The following is a 19,849-nucleotide window of genomic DNA, read 5'->3' as shown; positions in this document are numbered from 1 at the left end:
ATTGGAAAAACAAATCAGATTGAGATAAAGATGAAAAAACTAGAAACTACACAAACATGCTTTTGTGAAGAGGAAAAAATCAAACAAATGAATGCCAGGACTACTCAGCTAACTTGCTTAGGCAAATGGGATGAGATGTAGGAAGGAAAGCAAGTGAGAATATAGAAGGCATGGGGTTTTTAAAGAGGAACACCTCAAGAAACTCAGTGCAATATGAACTGATCACATTCAGTTACAAAATGACTATCGATTAGCAAAGAGATTTGAGGAACCAGGGTGGGTATACGGTAGAAATTATTTCCTGCAGGAAGGCATTGTCGCGTTGAAACTCAAATAAGAACATTTCACTCTGCAATATTTTGGTGCAGATTCTACTTACAGTTCCTAGTACTTACTATGTATTACCATACTTCCAAAGCTTTTTAAAAATCTTTTCTTAATTGATTGAATAGGTGCTGTCAAGTCAGTATTGATTCTTTGTGATTACATTGCCTTTTTCTATTATGATTTGTTCTCCACCTGACTGTTTTGCTCTACATGTTCCTTTCTACTGCAATCAAATCCATCCACCTTGCTACTAATCATTCTCTTCGTCTCATTCATTCCAGTTTCTCACATTAGAAACTGTTCAAGGAAGCTGATCTTCTCATGATTTCTCCTAAATATGAGAGTTGGGACATTTGTGCCTCAAGCAATAATGCTAAGTTGATTTGTTTTCTGAGTTGTGCAGGTTATTTCCGAGAGTCTTCTCAAACACCAAAGTTCAAAAGTCTCAAAACTCTTTCCACATTCTCATCTTTACCATCTTTTCATTAGACTATCTTAATTATTATTTTATTCTACGAAGATCTTTCCTCCATATTGACACCCCAGCACCCCTTTTTTCAGCCACCATGTCTTGTCTTTTTCTCATACAAATAGAACTTTTTGGTAACTAATAATGTCATTAAACAAGATTTGCCAGCAAAGATTAGCTTTTAAAAATAATCACAAAACATTATTTAATTATTTAAATTAATTAATTATTTAAAAATATATCAGCATGCCAAGTAATAATATAATACAGGACTAGATCCAGCCATGCCCTTCTGTATTCATGGAAGAAATGTGTCCAGTGGAAGTTCATAAATGAGGGGAAAATAACTGTTAGTTATATTTCGTCAATTCCTGAAGGATGACTTGAATATTGAGAGACCTTAAGGATAAATTTAGAGATGGTATTAGGAGCTGTAGGAATAAGCAGTAATTGAGAAATCTGTATGATACTCAAAATGTATCTTATACTTTCATACAATGAAAATATTTCATAATATAAGTAATGCAGATAAAACTTTATGGGCACGTATGCAAGTGTGACATGTGTGCATGTGTTACTGAAGTCAACTTTAATATTAGGAAACCTTTACCTTTACTTTGACTTTTTTTTCCACAAAAGACGGCAAAAATGTCATGTCTAAATCTTTATTTTCCTCAGACAGCTTTATACAGTTCTACAGAGTGTTTTTCCTCATATCCCAAAATTACAAAGTGAACATTGAAAAGTCCAAGCACATGGAGACTTGTGTGCTAAGAACATTAAGACAAACAAAGACTAAATGACATGAAGAAGAACAAAGCTTGCTTTCTTTTCACTGGAAGAAGAAACAAAAGGCACTTTGAGCAAACAGCCGCTCAGTAAAATGTTTCTGGAGATTCCATAAAGCTGACCCACACTACAGTAAACATGTGAACAAGCATAATAGAAAGAGACATGATTGTGCAAATCACTTCACCTTTCCTCGATCAAAAGATATGCATGGGTGTGTGCATGTGTCTCTGTGTACGCATGTGCCAATGATCTTGACACAAGGTGTCTGTTTACAATAAAGTGCATTGTTGGGCATAACACAATTTGTAAGTAAGCTACAGAATCCCTGGTATCTTCATACAAACTGCAACTAGATTTCTTAACGGCGCAGAAGTATGGCTTTAACAAATGGCCATTATCATTCATATACATATTGAATAGGCATTAAACAGCATACTTATGCATAAGTAACAAAGTAGGAGGTAGTATTTTATATATATATCTAAGGCAGTCATTGATTATGTAGCAAAATTATCATAAGATTTAAAGAAAAAACAGGTACAATATTAAATCAGTTTTTACATTATTTTCTATATGACCATCTACAGTATACCTAGGCTATACAGTTAATTGCCTATGATTCTCCATTTCCCATTATAAAAACCTCCTAATCTTATTCCTATATCTGAAATATTTTGGTATTGTAAGCTTTTCTAGTTTATTGCATTAAAACATACTTATAAGTTATTTAAATTTATTGTTTTAAAAACATGAGAGATCATATACTGTTTCTGAGGCCTGATGGCAGAATTTTATTTCCAGAGCATAAAACTATATCCTATATAAAGAATCTGCAAAATCAGATACCAAAAGCTGCTCATAAAAAATAGATCACATATTAGTAGCAAACAGGTGTGACAAGCCAAATGATAATTGACATTTAACTGTTATCTATTGTTAAATTATACACACTATTTAGGATTCTAGGCATAGCATAAACTTAACCAGAGTTTTTTATATATTAATATAGTTCTCCACATATCTATATATCTTAGATAACAAATGAATTAAAGCAGCAGCACTGATTATTTTTCTTGTGTCAAAAATGTATTCCAAATGATTTATGTAAACATTCCTATCATCTTCAGTTCTACTGATTTTGTTCAACAACTTCCAGATAAATCTTTTTTTAAAAAAACACAAAATAAAGCAAAACAAGTCATGCTTACATCTCTATATCAGCAGTATATGCCACTTCGGCTACTTCAATTTCTGGCACAAAGTTTTCTACCAGTGACCCACTCCAAGAGGTTTTCCAATCCTCTTTTTCAGACCTGCAGATTCAGATCAAAATATTTATCATAAAAATGTGAGCCAACAAGCTCTGTCTATCACTCAGTCCTAATATGTGCTATGTTTTAAAACTACAAGTATCTACAAATTGCTGGGCTCATGTTTTATATATTATCCATATCCTACAAATTATAATGGCATGCAATTTCTTCAGCAGATAGCCAACTGAAGACCTATCAGCATCAATTAATTGATTTTCAATTTCAATTTCATCCAATGACTTTTGAATGGTAGAAAAGCATTGGAAAACCCAAGTACATGCAGGTATTATATAGAAACGTTAAGACAATAATATAAAATTTACTATGTTGGATAATATAAAGACACAATCCCATGGAAAATAACTCCAGCAAAATGCCTGAAATGTCTGCAGGACTGTTCTAAGCTTGCAGATGATTTGCATTTCAGAGATTAACTTTAAATAAAACTATTGAATGATAATTTACCGGCTGTCTTCTTCCAAGGTTCTTTGATCTGCCTCTGTTGCGGATGACTCCACTTCTCCACTGCATTCACTTCCCTCTCCTGACAATTTACAAGACTTTGTTTCCACTAAATTTAAGTCCCTGTAACAAAATCAAGGCAGGTATTTTATTTTAGCTGGAAATTATTATAAAAAATGTCTCTGGGGAAAAGCTTTCTTCATTGAAGAAAACTATGCACATGTATTTAAAAGAGTCACTGGAGTTTGCTCCTAGAAACTGGGGATAAAACTGCAGCCTTAGAAGAATTTTCTAGGAATAATTACATTTCACTAATTCTTTTAAAGTGCAGCTTTCTATTGATAGAACAAAGCAGTAATTTTCCTTATATTACAACCATTAACATTACATACTGAATGTATGCTGAATAATGATTACTGAAGATAAAATCATCTCTGATACCATTTATCTTGTGTCTGGGATTATCAAATTGAATATTTCTGAAATTATTAAATATAAACAGAATATTTAATTCTGAAAATGACCTTTGCCAGAAAAGCATTCCACCTCTGAATACTTAATCCACCCCCACAAGAGAGTGAAAGCTCTGTTGCAATTTTCTCATTCTCCTTTTCAAAAAGAAGTTAAGACATGATACAGGTTGTATTATAATGTCTTATACATGTTCTTGGTGCACAGAGACAAAACTTAAAATTTCCTTTTTGATTACAATCTTTTCAAGTATTTCCTGCCTTTTGGGGCCTCCTGGGGAACTGGTCAATAGTAAAATGTCTCTGTTATTATTAATATCTCTTTGTTGATTTTTGTTTAGCTGTGTTTTATAGTTTTTAATGCTTTTAATAATTATAACTGTTATTTGTGAACTATTGTTTTTTTAACTTTGTTGTAGGTCTCTCAGAGTCATTTGTTTGTGAGTTGGGCAGCTATAGAAATTTAAAAAATAAATAAAGACAAGGAAGCATTCAGAAATCCTAAAGTATTAGATTCATATCACTAGCTATGATAGTGGTATTTGTGGTGAGCAGCTTTATTTCAGTCTTACCCAAGTCTTTTCTCCATTTCATTTATGTACAATTCTTTTTCATTTAACAACTTTTTCAAAGTTTCCACCTCTTTTTGTTTTTCATTAAATTCCTTTTGAAGCCGGTAATTTGTTTCCTCCAAAGTTTCACAAAAAGCCTAGAAGAAAATTTAAATTTTTGAAAGTAAGGGGTTTTTTTGTAAAAAGCAACACACACAGTTTGATTTGATCAGTTAATTTCATCAAAAAGAATGACAAGATTGTGTAACTGCCTCAAACATCTCTATTTAAGGATAAAAATCAAAACTGAGGTGGGCTATACTTTACTTAAGTAAATAAGTCTAGAGGGTATGTATGTGTACACACACTATTCAGATTTTGAAAGAGTAATTATGGAAACCTGTTATTTGTATATCTTAACCACAATAAAAAAACAAGAAACTCAAGAGATTGCTCAAATGTCTCTGACATGAATGCTAAGCCCACTGGTAACCTCACCAGATTATAGCACCTAACTGATCTTGTCTGTACTTAGCTGCTAATTAGGGCTGGTCTGATTAGTCCTTGGATAAAAAATCATCGGAGTGTATGAATCAGGAAGTTAGAGCTGGAAATTAAAGATGCATAAGATGCAAGATGACAAAGGCAAACAATGTTTTTGAGAAAACTGCATAGATGTGTCTTTATGAAGTTAGACTTGAGAATGCCTTTTCCTTTCTTTTACACCCACCATTCTGTGAAGTAAATTATATACTTAAATTATATACTTTAGTTCAGATAACCAAATAATTTTTGTTGGACTCCCATTTATCATCCATATGTGACAAATATAGTATGGGGTTCTGCATTTTCAGTGTATATAAATACAGCTCTGAAGTGCAGCATTCTTCCCTTATAGCAAAATGTTATATGTATAGAATTGTTTAGGAGTGAATAACGAAGCAAACCTATAGGTAACAGTGAGAAGTTTGCAGTTCATAATTTATCATCTATATGGTGCCAGAAAATATTAATTTGGTAGGATATCTCATTTGGCATTTTAGCCTTTTCGGTTAACTACTAAAGTTGTTAGATATATGCTCCCAATTCTTCAATTGCAAAACACTTCTGACAATATTATTTATATGCTACAGTTAAAAATATTTGGAAGTTGGCACTGGATATAAACTAGGTTCAATCTTTTTTTAAATAAAATCCAATGAGCATCAATAGCCTTAGCAAAGTTATTATTTTTTAAGATTGTCATTAAATCCATATTAAATATTTAAAAATGAAATCCATAGTGATAGTTATAAATACAAAATACAGTATAGAGTTCAAAACAACAGAGAAAATTTCTGTAATGTGTTAATGTCAAGCACTAAGTTGTTTCAATTATATTTGCTGGAAATGGTCCCAAACTATAAATTATTCTATATCCCTTTTGCTTAATGGTAGCAATTTTATGAACTCTCAAAATACTATTTGTACCATGTCAAAAAAATTAGTGACTCTAATACATTCGTAAAAATATGAACATATACTTTTATCTCTTATTACAATAACAAGTAAGATAATTTAAATAAGGAAATTGTTGATAAGGCAAGTACATCAACTACCTGAAATATATTTTTATAATATTTCATACTTGGCTCAGTATTCTAGAATTATACACAGGATGGGAAACACATGATATTTAACATTTATACAAAGAAAAAGAATAAAAAACACCCATTCAATTGCACATCATGACTGAAATAATTTTAAAAGCCTATAAACAAATAAATAAATCATATCTAAATATAAATACAATAAAAGAGAACATACGCATGGCATGAACAAAGCTGAGGAATCTCTGTGTAGTAATTTTTATGTTTCCCAAATTCTTTTCCCCTCTATCTGTTCTTTTCACTTCCACTCTTTTGCTAGATTCATCTCCTTGCATTTTGGTTCCCAGCTCTGTCCATAGATTATTCATTTGAACTATTTTGCTACATGATGACCATATTTAATTTATAGTTAGAAAAGGAACAAAAAGTTGCTGCTATTCACATAAAGGCGCTAAGTAATAAAACTTAGGTCATTGTGCAATTAAAATCTTCTCTTCTAAAAACAAATTCTTCCATTGCACTTACCCTGCTCTCCTCAAGGCTATCAAAGGGTCCTGGTGGGTCATCCAAACAAAGAAACTCCCTTACTGCAAGACTTTGAAAACAATGGAAAATAAGAGCAATTGACAACGAAAATACAGGACAATATGGAGTGTATACTGGAAATATGCCAATGTTGTACAGTAATGCTTCCCCAAATAGGAATTAGCTGCATTATTAAAATTTATAGAGACAGATGCAAACATAATTAGAGGCAAAGGTTTGAATGTAATTTTCTCTCTAGTAAGAATACATGTTATTAAAAAGAGTGAAATGTTTTGAAAAGGTGGTTCAAGATAAAAGTAAAATTAATAGTTCAGTTACATTCATTTTCCTCGAGCACAAACCATGTGTAATTTGAATTTAAGATAATCAACACCATTTAAGGAACTGGTATGCTATAAATGGCTTAACTTGATACATCCAACTTTTTCTTCCTGCCTTTTTGTTCAATTTATGGACTACATTATCTTATAAATTATCAGCATTATAGATAAGTATGAGTCCACATTTTTTCCCAACAGATTGCCACATAACCCAATTTGTAGAATTATTTCTTTTAAGAAGTCTATCCTTAGATTCCAATCAAATCTGTAAATAGCTGGGGCTACAGCATAAAATATTATCAAAATGGAAAAAAAAACTCCCATTGTAAGAAATGTGAGTGAAGACATTCATTTCAGTATATCTATTCCATACATTAGCTAATATATTTTTAGAAATAAATTGTTGTTTAGGTTTTCTTAAAAACAAAATTGCTTTTTTAAAAAAAAATACACTACAGGTAAATAGTTCTAACACTGCAAAGTAAAACCCGGAATATTGACTATTGTCATCACAAAATTCCTACCATGAAGTTACAAAAGTCCTTTATTTTATTTTATCATCATTCATTCATTCGATTTAGTCATCTTAGAGGCAACTTTATATTACCATACCAAAAGAAAATAAAAAAAATCAACTTATTCAGTTTACACTTTGGTAAGGCAGAGAGAAGGAGAAATAATATGGTACTAAAATCTACCTAGAAAAATGGAAACAACACTCTTTTTCTTCATCTGATATGTATGGAAAAGGTCACCTTTTCTAAACATAATTATGTTGCAGTGGATATTTTTATTGGTAGCTGCTGTTTTAAAAAGAAGTGAGATAGGGCTGCAAAAGGCTATCTCAGAACAGTTTATGTTATGAAGTACTGCTGCTTGTTATTGTCCAATTTGCCCTGGACTTTACTTGTTTTGTAATACATTCAGAATGAATTGTCAAGTTAAAAGAACTGTTCCAAAAATACAGAACTATCAAACTAAATATTAACTAGTCAATATCAAAGTATGATAATCAAGTGTTAACTTCTATGCACTTATCTACAAAATGTCAGTTACCTTTACAAGAAGACAAGTAATTTCATTAGCAATGCAGCTTACAGCCTATATACGTAACAGTAGTCATCCTATGAAAGCAAAGCTTTCCTTAAGAAAAAATGTGACTTAAATATGCAATTTGGTAACTCTCTCACAACTACATTTGAAAATAAACCTCAGATGGCAGTATGCTTCTAGGTGCTAGATAAGTAGGAAAAAACCTCACACAGAACTTTTGCTTTCAAGCCTTAATTCAGAGAACCAACTAGCTCTTATTTGAAACAAGATATAATGTAGCTATCTACTTTAGTTAAATCATATTTTATGTAATCTAACCATATAGTGGAACTGGATGGTCAACAAATTGGCTAAAATCTGGTTGATTTGGGATTTTGTTAGCAGAACTTCAAGAAAGAAAAATTAAGTTTTAGGTTTTAAGGCACCTGAGAGCTGTTACAAACTACTATATCAAGATTACAATTTAATAGCAATCACACTTAGACTTATATACCACCCCATACTGCTTTACAGCACTCTCTAGCTAGATTTATAAGGTCAGCATATTGCTCCCCACAATCTGGGTCCTCATTTTACTGACCTCAGAAGGATGAAAGGCTGAGTCAATCTTGAGCCTGTTGGGATCAGTTAATAAGCAATATGCCTTTAACAAGATAGTAGCAAACATTATTAGTTATTATTTATGTGTTTTCTACAGAAAGTTGCAGTTATAGCAGTAAAAAACATTTATGCTTGTATCCATATCTGGGTCACTAACTTTGCTGAAAACAGAAAACAGCATCAAGCAATTAATATTGAGAAAAAGAAGGAGAAGGAAGAAGACAACAATGATAATACTGGTGTCAAATATATACATTTAAGTTTTCTTCAATTTTGAATATTCACAAAGGGCAATGATTTGAATGACTTCAGTCCTTAGTAGTAGTGTGTATTCTGTGTTATGTCCATGATTTTGAACATTCCTATTAAACAAATAACACTAATATAGGAAGAATGACTTGAACAATTTTAATAAATTCTTGTTTATATGGTCTTAGTAACTGTGAATGGAGGCTACAGGTTTGTGCTAATCTGGGACTATTCCCATTGAATCTCATGGGATTTATTTCTCTGAGGCTGAGCACTGAGGAGTGTGGTGGAGAGAGGTTATTAGGACTATAATAAAATATACAGTAACATTATGTCTTTAGTAAAGCTTTTCTCAGCTTTCTTTTACAACAAACGTCCAGATACAAACAGAATTGAGAACGAAGAAAATAATGGGAAATAATGTGCTTATTAACATTTAAAATAACAAAAAAAACTTACGAATAAAATTTTACCTATCTTTATCATCCAGAAATGTTTCTCATACACTACTGTAGAATCAGTACAGTATGTTTCACTATATTTCATGCATACCAGAAAAATATAAAAAGGAACATGCGCTCATGATTAAGAATTGTCTTGATATAATTGGAAACCAAATAGCTAATCAACAATGCCTTCATCTATTGTTGTGTTATTTACTCCTTTGAAGTGAGATCCAAACTTTTAATTATTATTGGTTTTTTCCCAGATACTTGAGGTATTATTAAAAGAAAAATCATATTTAATACCCACAAAAGCAGCCAAGTTCATAGCTTTAACTAAGTCACAGTGTGTCTGACTAGTTTTGTTTTGTTTTAGCACACTGTGAAAATTCAGCTATTCAACAAGCCATGGTTAAGCAAAAATAAAGCTAAAAATAAAGTTTGTTCTACAAAAATATTCTGAAAGAAGTTTGTGCAGCTGCAATATTAAAGGGTGAAATATCTGGGACAGACAAACAAATATGCTCTAAGAGTATCCAAATCAAGTGCCTATATAGCAGAGCTGACAGTTGTCTACCAGGTGGTGTCTATTTTTGTCACTACTATTCTATCTCTCATTCAGTCATTCACACATTCCCTGCTTCTGTATTGAAATATTCAGCAAGAATACAAAAGATACAGCTTTATATAATAATAATAATAATAGTAGTAAAGTTGGAAGGGACCTTGGAGGTCATCTAGTCCAACCCCCTGCTCAGGCAGGAAACCCTACACCATTTCGGACAAATGGATGTCCAGTCTCTTCTTAAAACTTCCAGTGTTGGAGCATTTACTGCTTCTGGAGGCAGGCTGTTCCACTGATTAATTGTTCTCACTGTCAGGAAGTTTCTCCTTAGTTCTAGGTTGCTTCTCTCCTTGATGAGTTTCCACCCGTTGCTTCTTGTCCTGCCTTCAGGTGCTTGGAAAATAGCTTAATTCCCTCTTCTTTATGGCAGCCCCTGAGATATTGGAATACTGCTATCATGTCCCCCCTTGTCCTTCTCTTCGTTAAACTAGACATACCCAATTCTCGCAACCGTTCCTTATATGTTTTAGCCTCCAGTCCCCTAATCATCTTTGTTGCTCTTCTCTGTACTCTTTCTAGAGTATCAACATCTTTTTTACATCGTGGTGACCAAAACTGGATGCAGTATTCCCAGTGTGGCCTTACCAAGGCATTGAAGAGTGGTATTAATACTTCACGTGATCTTGATTCTATCCCTCTGTTAATGCAGCCTAGCACTGTGTTGGCCTTTTTGGCAGCTGCAGCACACTGCTGGCTCATATTTAGGTGATTGTCTAATAGGACTCCGAGGTCCCTCTCACAGTTACTACTATTGAGCATGGTGCCACCTATGCTGTACTTGTGCATTTGGTTTTTCTTGCCTAAATGTAGAACCTTGCTTTTTTCACCATTGAATTTCATTTTGTTAGTGAGTGCCCAGTGTTCAAGTCTGTCCAGATCCTTCTGTATCTTAAGCCTGTCTTCTGGAGTGTTGGCTATTCCTGCCAGCTTGGTGTCGTCTGCAAATTTGATGAGTTCCCCATCTATCCCTTTGTCCAAATTGATGAAGATGTTGAAGAGCACTGGGCCCAGAACAGAGCCCTGGGACACCCCACTACACATTTCCCTCCATATAGATGCAGTTCCATTGAGGACCACTCGCTGAGTATGGCCGGTCAGCCAGCTACGGACCCATCTGGTGATGATTCTGTCTACCCCACATTTTTCTATCTTATCAAGTAGTAGGTTGTGATCTACTTTATCAAATGCCTTACTGAAGTCCAAGTAAATTATGTCCACAGCATTCCTCTGATCCACTAATTTTGTCACTTGGTCAAAGAATGCAATAATATTTGTCTGACGTGATCTATTTTTGACATAGTTGGCTTTTAGTAATGACTTTGGCTTTTAGTAATGACTTTGTTTGCCTCTAGGTGTTCGTTGATTCGTTGTTTGTTCTATCCATTTTAGTCCAGCAAGACATTACAATAACTATTCTGAATCTCTACTATTAAAAAAGAATAAAGCCTCTGAAATTGAACCTTGCAGTGTCAGAATTATTTAAAATGTAATGCATTGCTAAATTCTTCTTGTCTTATTAAATACTTTGTTTACAGAAGAAAATTATTTACAGCCTCTGGAAAAGTAACAGTACCATTTAAATGAGGAAAAGGAGAGCTGCAACATCTGCTAAGATGAGTATAGTTTTAAAAAAATTACATACCAGTTGGCAATGTCTTTGTGAGCTACTAAATTCTGCAGAAATGCTTGGAGTCCTAGCTGTCTGTCTTCTAGGAAGTCAGGATTATAATTATCCTTGAACCAACGCTTTGGGGGCAATGCCAGTCGAAATCCAGGAAACATATCTTTCAGCTGGAAATATATATCAGAAGGTTATAATTTCTGTAGATAAGAGGGAATAGTAACATTATATTAACAGAGTTATAAAGAGTCCTTTTGATCTAATGGTTAAGGCATCAGGCTAGAAACCAGGAATCTGTGAGTTCTAGTCCTGCTTTAGGCATAAAATCCAGCTGGGTGACTTTGGGCTGGTCACTCTCTCACAGCTCAACCACATCATAAGATTGTTATGGAGGAGGAAGGAGTATTTAGTATGGTAGATGCCTCAAGTTATTTTTAAAAATAATAAAGATGGGATATAAATAAGCAATAAGTAAGTAAGTATGTAAGTAAGTAAGACACCAGGGTAAAACCTGGGAGTTTTAGGCATGAAGCCAGCTAGTCACTGGCTAATGGGCTAGCCATTGTCTCAGTCCTAGAAAAAGAAGAATGACAAACCACTTTCAAAGATCTTACCCAAAAAACTGCAGGGAGCGTTTTATCCAGTCAGAAAACAAGACTGAAGGACCATTCATACATGCATGCACATGCCCACACACACACACACACAAGAAGAGTTATAGCACTTTAGCAATGATAGCTAAAATGCACTTTGCATTTCAGATTTGTATTAACATTACAGTACATTAGCAACATTAACATTACATTAGCAACATTTCCCAAAGTGGCACTCTCCAAATTATACAACTTTTTATGTTCTACTTTATTGTACTCAGCGATTCATCTTATGAATACTGTATACAGTATATATTGAAGGAAGCTACCTATCTTTAGATATTTAAAATTAAAAATACCATATCCAAGCTGCAAAAATTTTCTTTTTACCATCTATAGTAGCAGTTTCCAGATATTTGCAGCCTACCTGTAATATGCCTATTAAAAAATATAGAAACTCTATTATATATGAGTCACTTTCTTTCACATCCTTTTATAATTGTATGTGAACTGTTGAAATAGAAACAGCATATAATTTTCATTCATTCAGTTCAATAGTAAACATGTCAGGCAAATTATTTAGGACTCCTATCCACATTTATTCTCCTTGAAGGCTGCAAACTTCAATTTCATTTAACTCATTACACAGAACTGCAGAGCTCATACATTCAGTATCAGTGCAATGTGCTTGGGAGTTTGCATTAAACATAACCTAAACATGAGATTATTCAGCAATCAAAATACAAGTACTGTTGCCAATTATCAAAAATGTTATTTGTATTTTATGCAGTACCAATTATTAGCATTTCTCTATAACTGGAAACATTTGAAAAGAGCACTGAGCATACTACATAGCTATCTCTAGAAAAACTGTAATTGCAAAATGCTACATTTTTAAACAGATACTGTGAATTTTTGCTTTAATTTTGAACAGCAGCTTACAGTTAGATACAAAAGTGCCTATATACAGTATTGACTCATATGTTCTTGTGTCTCATCCAACTATATTATATAAATATATATCTTTAAAAGTAAGCAATAAAATCAATTATATATTGTCTTAATGGCAAATAATACACATATTTTCATGCAATATTTTATGTTGATTTTCATATGTGTTCATTTTTATTTTTAACGTTTCAAAGTAATTTATGAAACATAGGAATAATATTAAATTTGTAATATTAATTACTAATTACCCTGTTTAAATGCATATACCTTGTCATTGAGCCTGGAGAAGTCTGTATACCTTCTGAAAACTACCCAGTTTTCTTCTGGATTTTTCTTCACAAGTACTTTGTAAACCTGTTAAAAACAAACAAGACAAAACCTTATTAAAATAGCTTCAGGAAACAGCATGTGTAGCAGGCTTCTCATATTTCACTGTAATTATTGAATAGTTCACATAACCATTCTTTGTTTACGGAACCAAACAACCATTAACAGATGTGGCAAAGTTTACAGAAATCTAAAAAATAACTTTTTCATACAAGTTCAGGATAGAGGTGGTTTCTACTAGCCAAGATGAACTAATTAATGGTTTCAGCCAGTAATTTTAAAAAATGATTTCATAAACATGTATGATTGCTACAAATTATATACAGGTACAATTTATTTAAACTACAGTATATTTAATCTGAAGGATTTCTAACAGTAGCCTTTATTTCCTGGGATATATGGTTGGGATTATTTATTTGCACAGTGAATGAAAATAATTTCCAATGAATCTTTGCAACATAAGTAAAAAAATATAGCACTCATTTATGAGTACTTAAATTGCATAGGAAATGAATTGATAATTATCTAATAACTAAACTAACAAATTCTTATACTCTTCCATTTTTTAAAAGTGTTGGTAGCATCTGCTAGATAACTTCTTAATTATTACTCAGTTATAAGATGTTTTTACACCTTATCCATTCCTGAATTCTAAAAGATATTGTTGTGTTGAATGAGGCAATATTGGAGTGTTTGCTATTCCATCAACATACATTAGATATTTTTTTTTCAAAATGTAGCTTTTATTGATTATATTTGCGAATAAAGATGGCAACAAAAAAAAAGTTCTGCTTATTCAAAAATGCATTCAGTGAGGCTGATTCCAAGGGAAATAAGGTTGCAAATGATCATGAAAACTATGTATGTAAAACTGAACAGAATTAAAATATACAAAATATACAAACCTAAATAAGATATTTAAGAACTATGCTGAAACCAGTAAATTATCTACAAATGCAGCAGTTTAAATGCAAGCAATTTAAAAATCATTAGAAAACAAGAACTGCTGTCCCATACAGCTGGGAAGGTATATTTATATCTGGAAAATGTAAGTGATTAAATGAAATAGTGCAATATAATTTTTAGAAGAAAAATATTACAACTTACAGTGAATTTTGCCCTCTCTTCCATTACTTCATAACCAAGTATTGTAGGAGTAGCAGGTCGATCTTCCCAGTTCTCCAAGTTAGTGTTTTGCTCAGTTGTTTCCAACGGTTGAATATAATATTCCATAGAGGTATTTATACCTAGCATTTTAGTTCTAACAAGTGGACTATTGCAAGGACATGAAGTAGTACCAATCTCATCGGGAACACTCATTTTTTTAAAGTTACTTTTAGCCGACTCTTCTAATTGTCCTTTTGGAGAATCTGAACATGCTGAAATACTCCCAAGAGATGATCTTCTTTGGTTTCTATTTATGGTAAAACTAGTAGAATTTCCTATAGGAATTGGAACAGGAACATATGGAGTAGTCATCCTTCATTAGAAATTTTAAGAACGTTTATATATGTCCTAATTGTTGAACTCAAGTGATTCTCACTTGTTTTTTTTTTTTCCACAAGTATCTGGAAGAATAAAGAAAGTTTAAAAATATTTCAATTTTCCAAAATAATATCCTTTCAAGCAAAATTTCAAATTAAATGACAAAGAAGTATGGAACCTTACATATAAAAATATATAATTAAATAATAATTCTACAAATCCAGAGTATAATTTAAGATTATTAAATATCATTAAGTATTTTAATAGTTAAGTATCAAAACTAGGAACCTCAAACCAAAGTTTACTAATATAAAGAGAAGCAGACAGGGATATTAAAATATAATATCTGTATCTTTCCAAATGTAATGCAGATCTTGCAGTTTCTTTTACTGCCCCAGATCTCTATTAATTTCTTCTTCTCATTTTCTTTCAACTTCTATTCTTCTTCCTCTTTCTTCTGCACCCTCACTCTTTGTGTGAAAAGTAATTTGTGCTAACTTCGCCATTTTAATTGCTATCATATGACTGCCTCCTTCAAGAGAGCCAAGTGGAACTCTGGGAATGCAGACTAGAACGTGGCACTGTGTGCTGTTCTCAGCCTGTGTTTGGAAATATCTAACAATAAGAGTATAAATTTTTTGACAGCTTCCCGATTTAGAGTAGAACATTTGGCTATCCAGGAAAGTTACAGTTTAAGAAAGAAACTGCTCTCTGACTACCCACAAAGAGGTACATAGCAACCTTTTGAAATTAAAATGGCACTGAGAGAGGTGACTTATGATTGGTCCTCATACTTATGTCCATTGCAGCATCCCCTTGGTCATGTGATCAAAATTCAGATGCTTGGCAACTAGCATGTATTTATGGTGATCACAGTGTTTTGGGGTCATGTAATCACCATTTGTTATCTTTTCAGCCAGCTTCTGATGAACAAAGCTAATAGGGAAAGGTGGATTCACTTAACCACATGATTCATTTAACAACTGTAATGATTCGCTTGACAACCATGGCAAAAAGGTCATAAAATCAGGTGAAAATCACTGAACAAAGTTCTGCCTTGCTTAGCAACAGAAATTCTGGTCCCAAATGTGGTTTAAATCGAGTACTATCTATACTGCTTTCCAAAATATTCACCAGGAATATAGAAAATGAGGACTAAATTGTTAAGTAGCTTTACAGTTGATTATGCATTGTTCCAGCACCATATTGAATATTTCAGATAGAGTTCAGGCATGCTTCTAAGACAGATCACTCCTAAGAGCCACCTTGCTGCAGAACCTGACCCATGCTGAGCAAAGAAAACTGGAAGATGCAGAGCTGGTCATGTTACCAAAACCCCCTAAATTCCAGTGTAGCAATCAAGAAGACAACGCCAACAAAATATGCTGAGGTAGATTTTTAAAACCATGACTGAGTAAAGTAATAATTATGGTCAACTTCACACATAAAATTTGTTTAACAAAAAAACAAAAATACAGTTATATCTGTCTGGCCCAAAATCAAGAATGACACATGATAGTTTTATTCAAGCTAAATTCTTTATTGTTTCATACCTGTAGGCAAAATCTTACCAGACTTAGTATCTGGTGTCTGAGAATTATTGGAGAGGGGATGTTTTCACTCTCTTTTTATCACTCATAATATCTGAACTGAGTTGCCTTTTACTTGTCTGAAATGCACCCCCTGACTCCTGGAAATCCACCTCTTTACTACATTTCATAACCTTATCCAACATTACACTAGAAGTACAAGAGCTGACACTAGCTGTATACCAACAATATACCATTAATAACTTTCAGCCCAAACCACCTCATAGGTTGTTTTTGTGAAGAAAAAGGTAAGAAGAACATTATGTATGCCTCTTTGAGTTATACAAAATGAAAGCAAGAGAGAATTGTAATAATAAATAGGCAACTGGGCTTATAGAATCAAACTGTCTTGTGGAATTGATTTCAAAGTACTAGGCCCTTGAAATGGTTCTCAAGGATGAAGTAGGTTGCAAGGGTTAGAGGTTACTAGAAAGGCAGCAGAAGCTTCTACAGGAAAGTCATAAATGAAACTAGCAATGGTAGAATTATGTATATAATCTGTGATCAAAGCATTTTATCTTCAAATTCCGTTGGAGATAAAAAGAAATAAAGGGGAAAAAAATCTCATCTTGGCAAGTTTTTAAGATACATTTTAAAATCTTGGACCTAGAAAAACTAAGCAGTGGATTTTGCTTACAACTGCTAGAATCAGTATAGTGTGAATTTTTGAACTAGTAGACATATTTGGAATCTAATAAATTTATCTATTCACTTAGTTACTACTTTGTTTTCTTTGCCACTCCAGTCATGAGGCTCTTGTGTGACATTAGGCACTGAAATAAAATGCCAATGGAAGGATGTCACTGTGCATGTGACTTGTTTCAAAACACCAGGTATGAGAAAGCAAACTTGTGAGTGTATTTTTCTTCAACCTATCCAGCTTCTTAAGAGTGTGCTCTACTACCCAGATTGATGGATCTGAAACAAACAAACAAAATCTATTCTTCCACAAGTACACAGTAATAACGTTATGATTTGGCCTTAATTAAATGACAACCAGGCTACCAATTATATCTGAGTGTATTCAAAGAAGAAAATAGAAATGGTAAAAAAGAATCATAAGAGAACATATGAAAAAGTTCAGCAGTAACAAATCTCAAGCCTGAGCATATCTTTATATAAAGATAAGGGAAACCCCTCAATGAGAAAAGGAATCAAAGCATAATTGAAGAATTAAAATAAATAAAAACTGGAATACTTAATAACAAGTTGTTTAGAATATAAACTAAAGTGCAATTATAACACAAAGCTCACCAATTTAAAAAGTAGCCAGGAAAAAAAAAAAACATTTGTTTCAAATAGGGAAGCAATGATCACATCTAATTTAGAAATCTGGTTTCAAGACAATAAATGGTAGAAGATCCATTATAACTACACACACACACATACACACACACACACACACACACACAAATATTAGGACAATTATGGGTGCCTGCCATCTTAAAGTTAAAGAAAAGGCAAAATAACCCACAGGAAAGAAGTGCACTGTGTTTAGTGTTCTGTCTATCAAAGCAAATACAGTATTCCAATTTGTGGGATACATGTTAAATGCATGTAAAATGTTTGTTTCAAAGCAAATTTACAAGATGAAACGTAACTTTACCAATCTTACACAAGATATAACAATATTATCAACTGTAAGAGAAAGATGAGAAAAGGGTATGTACTGACTATAAGAAAAGAAACTATCTATTGTAAGGTTTTCCACTTAACCTCCCAATTGCCCCAGCATTACTCAGGAATTTAAAAGAGCCAAAGAAACTCCTGAGCCAAACAACTTTTATTTTGATCAAAACAGAGTTGGGAGACCCCATCTCTCTTCGTGGCTGGTAGAGAGATGAAGGCAACAACCAGAAAAGATGTCTTCCACCTTTTATACCTTTTCAGAACAAAGAGATCAGGTCTTGGTACTAGGCATAAGATGGCACAAAAAAATAATTCCCAGATCATGACTCATACACAGCAACCCAGGCTCCATCCGTAACTCCTTTTCCCCCTCCCCTTACTGTGCTCTTTTCATATAAGCAATCACCTATACCTAAAGCATGAAGCCCTTACTTTTCCAATATATATAAAGTATCTGATCAAGCAATTAACTACAAAATAATGATTACAAAATAACACTATATGTATCAATATAAAATGGTTACTATATAGAAAATAAATGCTAATGTCAAACTTAAACATACTAAAATCATAAGCACAATAAAATCCTTTCACTATAAAATGTACCTAGGGAGCTAGGAGACTCATAAATGTATCTGAATCAGGCAAGCTGCTTCATAATTTTGAATACTTATATATTCAAATATCTAAAGGATTAATCTGAGAAATAAAGATTCTAAATGGCAAATTCAGAAAATATGACACACCAAAACATTAACTGTTTATAAATAGAATCAAAACCTAGAAGCCTAGAAGTTATTTCATGATTTTTAAAGAAATCTTAAGATTATTTATTCTTCCTTTCTTCAAACTAAATAGCCATCAATTCAAATGGGACAGTCTAAAAAGCCAGTAAAATCTCAGATGTTAAAAGAAAGTAAAGACAGGCAATCTCACCAATAATATATTTCACAAACTTCCCAAAAGCTTTTTTTTTTTTTTTTTTTTAAAGAAGACTATGTATGTTTTAAGACAAATCCAGGCAGGACAAGAAGGTCCCAAAATACTGTGGGAGATCAAATTTCATCAACAGATGCAATTTATGGACAAGGAAGCCATGAAAAGTGAAAGAACCACAGGTGACATTAGAGTGGCAAACATAGTAATTAGATACACAGGTACGACTATCCTACAGTAATGTCCATTTCCTCAGATACATCCAATTTTATACTTAGTTCGGAAAAATATAAAGAATATTTATACAATATATATTCAATTTATAAAGAGACGGAAAAGAGCTACACATTTTGAAACAGAATTTCACTTTGGATTTTCACTTCCTTTGGCAAGGCTTCTTGAAGACCTCTTCCAACCTTGATTAGCGCATCACATGATGCTCGGTCTAAACCACGAAAGTTTATGCCGCAGTACAGCTCTTAGTCTTAAGGTGCCCGGACAATCTTTCCATATTTGAGTAAGTTAAGCAATTGTTTCGCTCCTGGGAGGGGAGCGCGAAGTCCGTGGAAAACAAGCAGCAAGCGAGAGCAAACGTCTGCGAGGGGCCGGAGCAAAATCCCGCACAATCCCTGGTGGGGAAAGGCACGCGCACCCTCCCGCCGCAGTGCGAGGTCCTCTTCTCCGTCCGAACGCTGGCTCACCCTTACCTTGCGGGCAGCAGCTAGGCGCTTGTTTGGCTCGCCTGCCTGCTACGTCTCGCCTTTCGCGGATAAGTCCAGAAGCAGCTCGCCTCCAACCCGAAGAAGCGACCGGGAAGGGGCCGCGCAAACCTGTTGCAAGGGGCAGGAGGTGCTTGGACACGGCGCAGTCACTGAGCACCAGAACCGCCAGTGGTTTGTCAGGCCGTCC

At 33.5% G+C, this 19,849-nt stretch overlaps 1 protein-coding gene across 1 annotated transcript; it reads right to left on the bottom strand.

The window, feature by feature from the left end:
- Positions 1–1,447: 1,447 nt before the first annotated feature.
- On the bottom strand, positions 1,448–19,846 carry SNX16 (sorting nexin 16). The gene is made up of 8 exons (XM_039345489.1): positions 19,648–19,846; positions 14,409–14,869; positions 13,242–13,328; positions 11,452–11,600; positions 6,499–6,568; positions 4,406–4,542; positions 3,367–3,486; positions 1,448–2,901 (listed from the first exon to the last, which is right to left on the bottom strand). The coding sequence occupies exons 2-8, from the start codon at positions 14,778–14,780 to the stop codon at positions 2,793–2,795; spliced, it is 1,044 nt and encodes a 347-aa protein (XP_039201423.1). The 5' UTR covers positions 14,781–14,869; positions 19,648–19,846; the 3' UTR covers positions 1,448–2,792.
- Between the last annotated feature and the right edge of the window lie 3 nt (positions 19,847–19,849).

This window comes from Crotalus tigris, unplaced genomic scaffold (assembly GCF_016545835.1).
Source record: "Crotalus tigris isolate CLP2741 ecotype Arizona unplaced genomic scaffold, ASM1654583v1 scf7180000017952.28453644438:3035480, whole genome shotgun sequence".
Taxonomy (NCBI): Eukaryota; Metazoa; Chordata; class Lepidosauria; order Squamata; family Viperidae; genus Crotalus; species Crotalus tigris.
Note: the sequence above shows the minus strand (reverse complement) of the source record. Positions and strands in the feature narration are given on the sequence as shown.